This window comes from Saccopteryx bilineata, chromosome 3 (assembly GCF_036850765.1).
Source record: "Saccopteryx bilineata isolate mSacBil1 chromosome 3, mSacBil1_pri_phased_curated, whole genome shotgun sequence".
NCBI lineage: Eukaryota > Metazoa > Chordata > Mammalia > Chiroptera > Emballonuridae > Saccopteryx > Saccopteryx bilineata.
Genome location: NC_089492.1, coordinates 195,338,189 through 195,350,248, shown reverse-complemented (window position 1 = coordinate 195,350,248; position 12,060 = coordinate 195,338,189). Strand labels below are relative to the sequence as shown.

General features: G+C 42.4%; 1 protein-coding gene across 4 annotated transcripts in view; it reads right to left on the bottom strand.

The window, feature by feature from the left end:
- Window positions 1-12,060, bottom strand: part of GCNT2 (glucosaminyl (N-acetyl) transferase 2 (I blood group)) — a 139,946-nt gene that overhangs the window by 77,547 nt on the left and 50,339 nt on the right. The window contains exon 1 of one of the 4 annotated variants that reach the window (XM_066268474.1): window positions 10,604-11,890. The exons of 2 other annotated variants lie outside the window; for them this stretch is intronic. In XM_066268474.1, coding sequence (XP_066124571.1) covers window positions 10,604-11,522 — 919 coding nt within the window. In that variant the 5' untranslated portion in view covers window positions 11,523-11,890. Of the gene's footprint in view, window positions 1-10,603; window positions 11,891-12,060 lie in introns of those variants that run through there. One more of the 4 variants, XM_066268477.1, reaches the window with a different exon arrangement.

The following is a 12,060-nucleotide window of genomic DNA, read 5'->3' as shown; positions in this document are numbered from 1 at the left end:
GATTCAATAACTATTCAGTGTGGCAAGAAAAGAAATGTTTAAACTATTCATCAGTGTGGGGGGACCATGCAGATTATCAAAAGTCTGAAAACTGTGAATTTAAAACTCTCCATGACCCTTTCCCAGACCTCTGAGGATGAGGACAAAATGATTAACATTTATGGAGTAGCTCTACAGTGAACCTAAAGGAATGCACTTAAACTATTCTAAATACCAGATGTTCCCCAGTGGATACAACAATGCCTTACTAATGCCGCCTAAGCATCAGCGACCCCTGTGTTTTGGTCGTTCGACCCCCGCTGGGGTCGCGACCCACAGGTTGAGAACCACTGCCCTAAAAGGAAAATAAATGTGTTATTACAGTGTTAACTGTATCTCAAATCCCATCTCTCCACTCTACATGTGACTTGAGAGACTTTCTTAAAGCAAAGGCTAATAGAAAAATATATAGTCTTATGAGTGAAACTGCTTATTTTAACATCTATAATAAGTGGGCAGTGAAGTCAGAAAATGTGAATTCATTTTATGGAGCAATAAAATCAACCAGCTGTTTGATCTCTTTGACTCTCCATTTCCAAATTTATACAACTTCAAGATGGAAAAATAAACTGGCAGACCTGACCTGTGGTGGCACAGTGGCGAAAGCATTTGACCTGAAATGCTGAGGTCACTGGTTCAAGGTCCTGGGCTTGCTCAGTCAGGGCATAAGTGAGAAGCAACAAGCTGATGTTTCGCTGTCTTCCCCCCACTTTTTTTCTCTCTCTCTAAAATCAGTAAGTAAAAAACTTAAAAAAAATTTTCAGGAAGAGTTCCCTAAATGACAAACTGCTGAATGCAGACCTATTAAGATTATTATTTAAATGGAAGAGGTGGAAGAGATTGGCCCAAGTAAAGATAATGACATGCAGAAAAGTATCAAAGGCACAGTGGTTTTTCTGAAGTGTCCCTTTCAGGGAAAGCAGCAGTGGGAATTGATAGTGGGAGTGATGTTGGTGACATTGAGGTGATATCCAATAGGGATATATTGATATCCAACATGCCATGTTGAGATGTTTATACCGAAAAATTTAAGAAGCTGTTAAAACTCACCGAAGCTATTGGGATTGAGAAGTTATTCTTAGAGCTATGCCTTAAGAAAAAATAAATATTTCAAGAGTGTCAGAATGGTTTGAAGAGGGAGACCCGGGCCAGAGAGACCCTTGAAGAGAGAGGCCTGGGCCAGAGAGAACACTTGGAAGGGTCTAAAACAGGGGTCCCCAAACTACGGCCCGCGGGCCGCATATGGCCCCCTGAGGCCATTTATTCGGCCCCCACAGCACTTCTGGAAGGGGCACCTCTTTCACTGGTGGTCAGTGAGAGGAGCACTGTATGTGGCGGCGTCACTCACGTACAGTAAGTACTACTTCCAGTGACGTGGGACGCATGCGTCACGGCTCTGGAAGTGCGTCATATCACTTGTTACAGCTAGCAGTGATAAATATGGAACCGGACATTGACCATCTCATTAGCCAAAAGCAGGCCCATAGTTTCCATTGAAATACTGGTCAGTTTGTTGATTTAAATTTACTTGTTCTTTATTTTAAATATTGTATTTGTTCCTGTTTTGTTTTTTTACTTTAAAATAAGATATGGGCAGTGTGCATAGGGATTTGTTCATAGTTTTTTTTTTTATAGTCCAGCCCTCCAACGGTCTGAGGGACAGTGAACTGGCCCCCTGTGTAAAAAGTTTGGGGACCCCTGGTCTAAAACAATCTACTTGACAAGCATGATGGGCTGGAGTTAGAGCAGTAGTGATGGGAATAGGGAGGGTGATACTAGAGGCCTATCACAGACAGAATGTGCAGAATGTGCTGATTAGATATGGGAGCCTGCACGAGAAGCTGACTCACTTGGAGAATGGTGCCGCCAGTCACGAGGACTCTGGAGAAGTGTGTTAGTGGAGAGTGGAGCAGAGGAAGGGGGCATATCCGCAGGTTTCAAAGGGAGCCACAGGAAGAGATATCCAAAAGACAGGGAGCAATGTGGGACAGGGTGCCAGGTGACTCATCAGTACAGAAATGGTCCTGAGCTGTGGACATAAATGAGATTACCAAGGGAGAAAAGACAGTAAGAGCCAAAAAGCAAACTGAGGAAAGATTGAGGTGGGGGGGGGTGTTTACTGAAAGCCTAAATTTCCCTAATTCTGAATTTCACTGAGAACAGTGGCTCTAAAATCAACCTTCATTCAAGTCTCAATGATATAGTTGGTAAAGCAAGAATACAAAAAGAACAGAATTACCCATTGAAAGACAAGTTTCTCAAACAGAGATGATAAAAGCAATGCCTTCTAGCACATTTGGCAACATGAAAACCTTTTAATAATGCTGGAAGTCTTAGCTCAAAGTTCTATGACAAGTCACATTTCTGACAAAGTGTTGTTCAAAGACATCAGTCTGATAATTATCCCTTGGTAGCATTTTGACCCCATATGCCTTTCTAGGTAAAAACAACTTTTAGACAAGAGCAATTCTACACATTGCCTTGTGGATAAGGACACTGAAATTTGTGAACTGACTTTGTTAGTTACTAACTGTTCTAGAAGTTCAACATGTTGAGAGACTAGGTTGCAAAGTCACTATGTAAAGGAAAACAACATACAGTCAAAATTCCTCTGGAGAAATCCCTTGGGAATATGTCACATTAAAATGACAGATTCCCCAAATTTCCAACATGGCAAATATTTCCTTTAATCTTGGTCCAGAGTGGTTTCTTCTAACAAGCAACAGATGAAGGAAGCACTGGCTCAAGCTGAGGAGGTATGTTCTAAGATGAACTCTGCGTCCTTACAATTAGTGAGCCATGGGAGCCAAGACTTAGCACAGGAACCAGCAGAATCCACTTTGGCACTCACTCTGGACTCCAAACTCATTGGATGGAATGTAGGGTAGGGTGGGATGGCTGAAACCATTTAAACTTTCATACAGTCTACGGCCATACCACCCTGAACGCGCCCAATCTCGTCTAAACTTACATACAAGTGTAAGTGTATGTGTGTGTATGTATGTAAAGTTGAGTTTGTGCAAGTTAAATGAACATACGCCAAGACTCCATTGTACTGAGCATTACTCATGTGCCAGGAGTTGTGCTTTGTATAAGGAAAATAAAAATTAGCAGATGTAGGTGCTACCCTTGAAGCTCAGTCTAGAACAGGGGTCTCAAACTCACGGCCCACCAAACAATTTTGTGCAGCCCGCAGACTAATCCACGAAGTTCAAAATATTTTGGATAAAATTAAGTAAGCCTACGGGCCTACTTGTATTTTTCATTTCTCTAGCATCCTAGCTAGATATTAGCTTAGTTAACAGCAGTTGTGGTGCGAACTACAGTTTCTGGTCGTTTTGTGACACTGAGTAAACTGCATGTACGATTGTGCTTGTGATTTTTTTTTTGTTTTCAATTGCAGTGAGAAAAGTGTTGCGTAACAGTTGCCTTTTGTAGACCTAGTGCCTGTGATCTTGCTCTGCGGCCCACATGCTGAGTTGAGTTTGAGACCCCTGGTCTAGAAGGTCATTAGGAACACAATAGCATGGCAAGACTAAGATTTGTACAGGAGGAGTGAGTCCACAAGAGCAAGCATCATAAAAGAAAAGCATATCAGCCAGGGAATGTACTCAACCTTTGTGATTCCATCTTCACATTTGTGAAATGTCTATTTACCATTTTTCCCCACATATAAGACACGCTTTTTTTCAAAATTTTTGGTGTCTAAAAACTGGGTGTGTTTTTTACAATAGTTGTAGATTTTTTAACTTGCATTTCCCGCTTTTTCATGCTTGTTGTCTCTTTTTCAAAGTTTGGGCTCCAAAGTTAAGGTGCGTCTTATACATGGGAGCATCTTATACATGGAGAAATACGGTAAGTGTCGACTGGGCAAAATTCTTGAAAAGATTAAATGGAGGTAATGCAGATGCTCAGTAAACATTAACTTCCTCATCCTTCCTGTCCCAGTAGAGTCTAAACTCTATGTCAATCAGGCATCCTCAATTTGACTTGCCCACACGATGGGACATTCCTGCTTATCAGCAGGCTGGCAGCCTCTTCCAGACTACTCTTTTTTTTTTTTTTTTGTATTTTTCTGAAGCTGGAAATGGGGAGAGACAGACAGACTCCCGCATGCGCCCGACTGGGATCCACCCGGCACGCCCACCAGGGGGCGACGCTCTGCCCACCAGGGGGCGATGCTCTGCCCCTCTGGGGCGTCGCTCTGCCGAGACCAGAGCCACTCTAGCACCTGGGGCAGAGGCCAAGGAGCCATCCCCAGCACCTGGGCCATCTTTGCTCCAATGGAGCCTTCGCTGCGGGAGGGGAAGAGAGAGACAGAGAGGAAGGAGGGGGGGTGGAGAAGCAAATGGACGCTTCTCCTATGTGCCCTGGCCGGGAATCGAACCCGGGTCCCCCGCACACCAGGCCGACGCTCTACCGCTGAGCCAACCGGCCAGGGCCAGACTACTCTTGAGGCAGCTATGAGAATTCTACTTATCAGTGCTGAGACCAATTGCCCCGGAGGAAAGACAACCAACATACAAGTTAGTTGTAAGAATCACACAGGCAGTTTATTACTCACAAATCCTTTTGGTGTGCCTCAGTACAGTTTACGGGGGGCCTGTCAGAGTGCTCCTCTCGGTTGTTCTTGGTCAGGCGTGGAGGCAGTCCACGTTCAACGTTGGAGTCCGGCGACTACTGCAGCAGGGGCCCCTTGGCTTTAGTACCTTTTCTGGCCAAGCCTTCTAACAGGTGTCAATCTACAGGATTGTCACCTCAAACCACCTTTTGGGGAGTTCCTGCAGGGAGTCCTTTATATATTAATCTACCGAAATGTCACATCAAGCCACTTTTAAGGTGTTCCTAGGGAAGCGTCTTGTTTATGTTAACCTACAGAGTTATCACATTAAGCCACTTTTTATCTATAGAGAACTTCACACACACACTAACTGGGCCCTGCGTGAAAGGCAGAGTCTGCCTATCATATCTGTACACGCTGGATTAGCTCCTGTCCAGATAGCATAGCCTTATTCACTTGCCTTAATGGTTTTTAATATTATATCCTAATTATTTCTATATATCTTCCATATTTTTCTATATTTCTATATATTTAATTACTGTAACATTATATTACTGTAACATTTTTACACCTTCTGCTCATATGGAAAAGCCACGATCTGGGAAAATGGGCTAAATACCAAGATGATATAAGGAGTAAGAGAGAAAAGTCTTGGATGGGTCCAATTATATAATCATTTCATAAGCTTAATAAGACTTAAAATTAGCCAAGTTTCATCTTCTAACACTTGCTTTGCAATAATCAAATGAAGAATTTGTAAAACTAGGTTCGATTTAATGTAAGTGCATAATGTTAGTCCTACCTCTCCTTCCCTAGATGTTTCCTTTTCTTCTTATTTCTTGCTAGGTATTTGTAATATTTGTCTTTAAACAAGTCACATATTTTAATTTTAAATTTTCTCATCTGCAAAATGGAAACAATAGTTCTCTTACAGAGTTCTTACAGAAATAAGAAATCTCCATGCAAAGTAAGTACTACCCAAATATAATAAAGGAACATTATTAAAAACATCTTTATGAGGGAAAAGCGGTATGCATACTGCACTCATGCCACTTTCACAAAAGCAATTAATTAGTATTCTTCAATTTAAACAGTTCAAGTGATTATAGCTGTGCATCTTATTAAATTAGTGATTTTCAACTGGTGTGCTGTAAGAATTTTTAAAACATGCAATACCTGAATATTTAGTCATGAGCCTGACCAAGATCTTTTCCCTTAGATTGTCAAATAAAAAACTGACAACAGCCGACACCACAATAACTGTCCAGTGTGAATGAATCAAAATTATAACTTTTTTTTTTAGTCAGAGCAGCAAAAAATATATTTTTGGTGTGCCATAGAATATTTCTTTTTAATATATTATTAAGTGAGAGGTGGGGAGGCAGAAAGACAGACTCCCACATGCTGCCCGACTGGGATCCACCTGGCAAGCCCACTAGGGGGAGATGCTCTGCCTATCTGGGGCCCATTGCTCCACTGCTCAGCAACCAAGCTATTTTAGCACCTGAGGCCAGGCCATGCTGCCAGCCTCAGTGCTCAGGGCCAACTTGCTCAAATGAGCCATGGCTGCAGGAGGTGTGAGGTGTGGGTTAGGGGGGAGAGAGAGAGAGAAAGAAGAAGGGGGAGGGGTGGAGAAGCAGATAGTCACTTCTCCAGTGTGCCCTGTCTGGGAATCGAACCCAGGACTTCCACATGCTGGGCTTATGCTTTATTGCTGAGCTAACCGGCCAGGGACAATGTGCCACAGAATTTTAGTAATTAGTGTGTATGTGCCATGAGATGAAAAAGATTGAAGATCGCTGCATTAAATTTTACCCCTCTGATATATGCAGATGGTCAAAACAACTCTGCTTACAGGACAAGGAACCATTCTACAGTGGGCCTATGCTTCTGTCTGCCCAGTATCACTCTAAGTAACCATTCTCCACTGGAACCTACCCCTAACCTCTAGCTCCAGTGTTGAAAAGTGATGCAAGAAAGGCTGGCTAGCATTCTTCATCCCTCTGATTTATTTACGGATAGGGATCTGGACCATGTGAGATCAATCTTAGGATTCTTCTGAGCTGTTGCTGGAACTATCAGGCAAAAGACTTTCCTTTCCCTTACAAGTACCAGCTGTCAGAACCAAAAACCTGGAGCTACTTCCGGCCATCTCTGATACCATAAATAAAGGGACCTACAGGGCCTCAATGAGACAGAGACTGAGAGATACAGGGACCGCGGCCGAGAGATAGGGTGACCAACTTATCCTAGTTTGCCTGGGCATTCCTGGTTTTAGCATTGAAAGATCTATTCCCAGGACCCACCCACAGATCTGGGCAAAACAGGGATGGCTGGTCTCCTCATAGAGAGGTGAACTGTCAAGAAAGCATCCTGAATATACTGTTCTAGCTTTTGAGCCAAATAGCCCATCCTCGAACATCTTAATTCTGTGACTCAGTATGTTCTGGTGTCTGTTTAAGTAACGTTGAATTGCATTTTTGTCACTTGCAACTTAAACTGCCATAACACATTCCCAAAGAATGTGCACATAAAATTAAACTCAAAGTTTAAAAAGCAAAATAAATCAAAGTAGAAAATACACTATTTTTAGAATTGAAAAAATGTGGAAATGTGATCATGTGGTCACTTCTGAGGTTGAGATCATTTCTTTGACAAAGGCGCTCTGAAAAATAATGTATACAAAATGGAAAAAGGAAAAGAAGCTAATAAAGATAGTCTTATGCAAGAAAAACATCATGGCATGAGAAAGGTCATAGTAATGCATGAGCAAAAATTCAAAAGGATAAGCATGCAGCGAGAGGAAAAAAAACATCAGCTGAAGCCAAATCCTAGCAGCTCTGCCTTTTCATTATAGATGAAGAGGCCAGTTTAGTTACTGGAACCAACGAAAAAACTATCAGCTTCTGCAGAAGCTAAATAACTTTACAAACTTGAGGCAAAATCTAAATGGCCTCTGACATGGCCCTGGGATAGGTAGGCAGAAAAAAAAAAAGCTAGAGGAATAACCAGAAAAGCTAGAGAAAATGGGCTTTTCTTAAGGTGACATGGTAGCAATGATTACTAAGATCTGGGGAGTTAGAAAATATAAGTGTGTACCAGAATTCCAGGAGGCACTATGGCAGAGCCAGATAGAGGGAGTCAAAGAAATCTGTGCTCCAGGACAGTTACCTTTGCAAATATGACCAGAGAAAAAGGTCTAGACAAGATGTCTAAGATGTGAGACTGGGGCTCCCAAGGAACTTTTTCTGGCCTCATCATTTCTATTTCTAATCAAGTATGAGAAAAGCCCAAGGGTTGAAAACGAAGGGGGAAGTCATTTTTTCAATAGGAAGACGACAATAAAAGGAGTAATGCGAAGAGGTACGATTTAGTGCTACCTCTATGAATATTCTTTCTATTGAGTTCCACCAATTTTAAACCACTTTCACTTTTTTCCCTGATATCTTATCATAGGATACTGATCATTTTCTTAGCCATATTACTCCTGTGGGTGTTTGGGGTAGCCAGATTTGCCTGTGCAGGGTCTCTCTCACACAGACGCTTTAATTTAGAATGTTTAGGAGAAAGAGAGAAGGAAACCTTGCGAAAGGGAAGGCACTGCCCTTCCTTTCTCGCATTTGCAAAAAAGGATGTGTATGCTGTATTTACTGACGAACTTTACCCTTAAAGCATGATACTGAAAATAGAAAGAACTGTTATGGTTAATGCTTGTCTGGCAATAAAGCAGAATCACACAGCAAGTCATAAATCACAAAGAAAGCTGGAGCATAAAAGCATGCTTTTCTATTGTGAATTTCACATTCCTTTGAAGATGAAGTAGCCAACAACAGGGCTAGAGCACCTGACGATTTGTTTTCATTAATCACTAGTAATTCAAGAAGGCCCCACCCAACCACAAGCAGGATATTCTTTTGCTGTCTCCCTGAACCAGGATGACACCCAGAGTCTAAAAAAGGAAGGAGGCAGAGCTACAGGAAATGTCACATTATCCTGAGAAGCCTGCCTTGCAGAATCAGACCCCGCAGCGCACTAACAGGCTCACCTGCCTACACCCAGAAGTGCTTTCTCGGCAGAGCTCTCAGCCTGATTCCAATAAAGGAAGTAGAATGGGTTTGTCTGAGCTAATGGGCACCTCGGAGTCTACACTTCCCGGCATTTTTCACCTTTCTAAAAATCCCCGATAGATATCCTCGTGTTGGGTATTTACGTTGTTTTGGGCATTGTGCATTCTGCAGAGAAAAGCACGTGTAAGACACAAAAGTGGGCTTTCTACCTGAGTCCTCAATTTTGTAGCTGGGAGAAATGATTTTCCAAGAGGTTATCTGATTTACATTGAGTCACATTGTCGCTGTGACGGGGGCAGAAGCCACAGTGCCACACCGAAGACTTATAGCAAAAACAGCTTTCTCTCCTCGCCTTGCTACATATCATTCTTGGTCTCCCAACTTGTCTATTTGATTAGGGCTGGGAAAGGAAAAGGGGGCCAAGGGAAAAAGGGGTGGGGAACATTTCTTTTCCTTTGATTTTCTTACACTGATTGGACACTGATAAGACTGACCGTCCTTCTGCCATAAGTAACCACAGACATTTAATACAAATCAAAATCTATGTTTTTCTTTTCTTAAAAAGTAACAGTTCGGGCTTTTGTTCAGTTATGAAATGCCTTTATCTCGGTGTGATATCTAAGGCATCCCATGGCTTGAATCAAACTTTTGTAAATCTAAAGGTGATAGTGAAAATAGAAAGGGAATAAATATTTGATTATGAAAATCAGCTTCTACCTAACAGTGTCAGATTATATGTCCATGATGGGGATAACTGATAAAAGGTGAAAAGATGGTGGTTATAGGGAGACAGCGTGTGTGTGTGTGTGTGTGTGTGTGTGTGTGTGTGTGTGTGTGTAAAGAAAACTTACAGGAGAAGAGCCAGCCCTTTCCCCAGGCCAGTCATCCTGGGTTTCAGAGCCCAAACACAGTATTTTCCAGAGAACGCTAGCATGTTTCACACCCAGCAGGCCCTGCCCTGCAGCCTGAGCGCACCTACCCTGTTTCCAACTTGGCAGGCCCACAATGACAAGAACAATGACCGCTTTTCTCTTGCCATAAGAATGCTGTGTAGTTCATCAGAGATCCATTTTGTATTTTTTTCATTGAGTCCAAAGCATGCTGTTTCCTTTGGGAGAAATCCTATCTTGTTTTATATGGTTTTAAAAACAGTTGATCTGCTCCATTAGTAAAGGTAGAAACGTTTTCATGAAAAAGAAAAACACTTCTTTTAGAATCTCATTATTTATCTGAAGTTAAAAAAAAACTACTTTTTTTTTTTAAGTAGGGTACATGCATGAGTCCACATAGTTCTCAGTTGGCTGGGTCTTAGGGAGACACCTGTAGAAAGCCTTATACTTTGCCACTCATTCATTCAGGCACTCATGTAATTTATGTTTACTATGCGTTCTAAGCATTGAGGGTATAGCAGTTAACAAAATAGAAAATGACCAGGCTTCCTGGAGTTAAGGCAGAGGAAGCTAAGAACAAACCCATGTAAATAAGTTAGTATGATAATTCTAAATGGTGATAAACTCTTTGGAAAAAAAAACAGGGTGTGGTGGTCAGCTCAGGTGACACCTGGCTGATAAGATGCCTGTGCAGGTCTAGGGATGTAGGCAGGAGAATGGCCAAGGCGAAGGCCCTGTGGTAAGAGCAAGTTTGACAAATTTGAGAGAAAGAAAGAACTCCAGAGGGGATTGAGAACAATAATAGCTATTGTGGTAAAGATTTTGTGAGATGATAAATGCAAAAGAACATGATGAACTGCAAAGCAATACTACTGAAAAGTATTCTTTGGCTGTGCTAGAATATTGCATTATCACATAAAAAAATCCTTCTGTATTTAGAAAGGATTAGAGTGAGAATCCTGTTTCAGTTTTCATCTTCTACCCAAACGAAAGCCCTATTAAAGTATGGCACATTGCCAGCATGTAAAATATGAAATCTCACATACCTGGAATTCTATTGAGTGTCACCCAGAAATGTTCATCAGGACTGAAAGTGTCTTTGGACCACTGGAGTAAATCAACAGCCCGTGGGTCGTGGAGAACAAAGTTGGAAAATTCTCTTGACAGGGCAACATAGGCAGAGCCAAAGTAAATAGTGAGATTATGGGGAGGAGGAGGTTTCAGAGCTCTGGTTCTTATCACGAAGGAAAGCTCTCTGTCCAGGTGTTCTCGGTGGACATATTTAGTCCGGCCAATAGCGTGAGCTGGAGGCAGCACCCCTGGGGTAATGTTTTTCCCTTTAAATCCTTTTAGATACTGAACTATTTCCTTGTTGGTTTTCAGGGGGAAATCTTGCCCACAGGTGTTGATGGCATACTTCCATGGGATTGCTGTGGCCACAAGATCTCTGATGCAGTTTAGGTCAGCCTGGAGCCTGGAAATCCCACCATAGACAACTGGCTCCATCTTGGAAGCCAGAAAGGCATTTGGGAAGCAGCTCAGTAATTGCTCTACTGCATCTTTAAATTCAGCTGTTGCCTTTTCATCCACGTGAACGCAGTAGACATTCTGAGGCATGTAAATAGCTCTGAAGAGTCTTGCAAATGTATCAAAATTGTGATGGATGACCATTGTATATGCCAAGGGAAATTCAGCCTCTTCTTTGGATAATGGGGCCGTGATATAGTGGCTCTGGGTCAGGTATTTTTTGCAAGAAGACTTTTCATATATCATGAGTTTGTGTCTCCACAGGAAAGGGGCTTTGCCTCTGATAAAGGACGTGCAAACTTGAGTCAGCATCAAAGTGTCCGAGTTATTCGGCTTCTGGAAGCTTGGCTCTCCCCCAAAACTGAGCACATAGAACACAATAAAAATGATCACACAAGAGACAGAAACTATAAAGAGGTAGCGCATCAATGAAGACATGCCTCAAAGAGGAGGAGATTTCAAAGACAGTGAAAATCTGTAAGCCCTTCCACAAACTTACTTTTTTCTCTGAGTTCTTATTTTGGTACATAATCCAGTAATTTCTACCCTGAAGAAGATGCTGTGAATTTATTCAGCTTCGTGCCGGGAGTCCAGCTGCTGGCTTTGTCCCCATGCTGACATTAGCAACTGACCCCGCCTCGTTCTCTGCCTCTCTCAAACTGCCTTTGTCTAAATCCCAGTAGCAGGTTGCTTAAGCTCAGCCTTGTTCCCTCCCTCTGCCTCCAGGCTTGCGTCTGCGAGCTGTTTCATGAAAACTCTTGGTAACTGCTTTCCTCTGCAGACTTAGTTTCTCAGATCTCTTTTCTTTCGTTTCCTATTGGCCTCCGCACCCTCCCCCACCACACCTCCACTCCCGCCCCTTGTTGTTGCCATTCAGGGATTTAGCACAGGGAAAGCCAAAGTTGAAATGATGTGTTCTGGCAGGCAAACAGTTTTCTGCTAGTCATCCAGCAGGCTACAGCACTCACACCCCTCC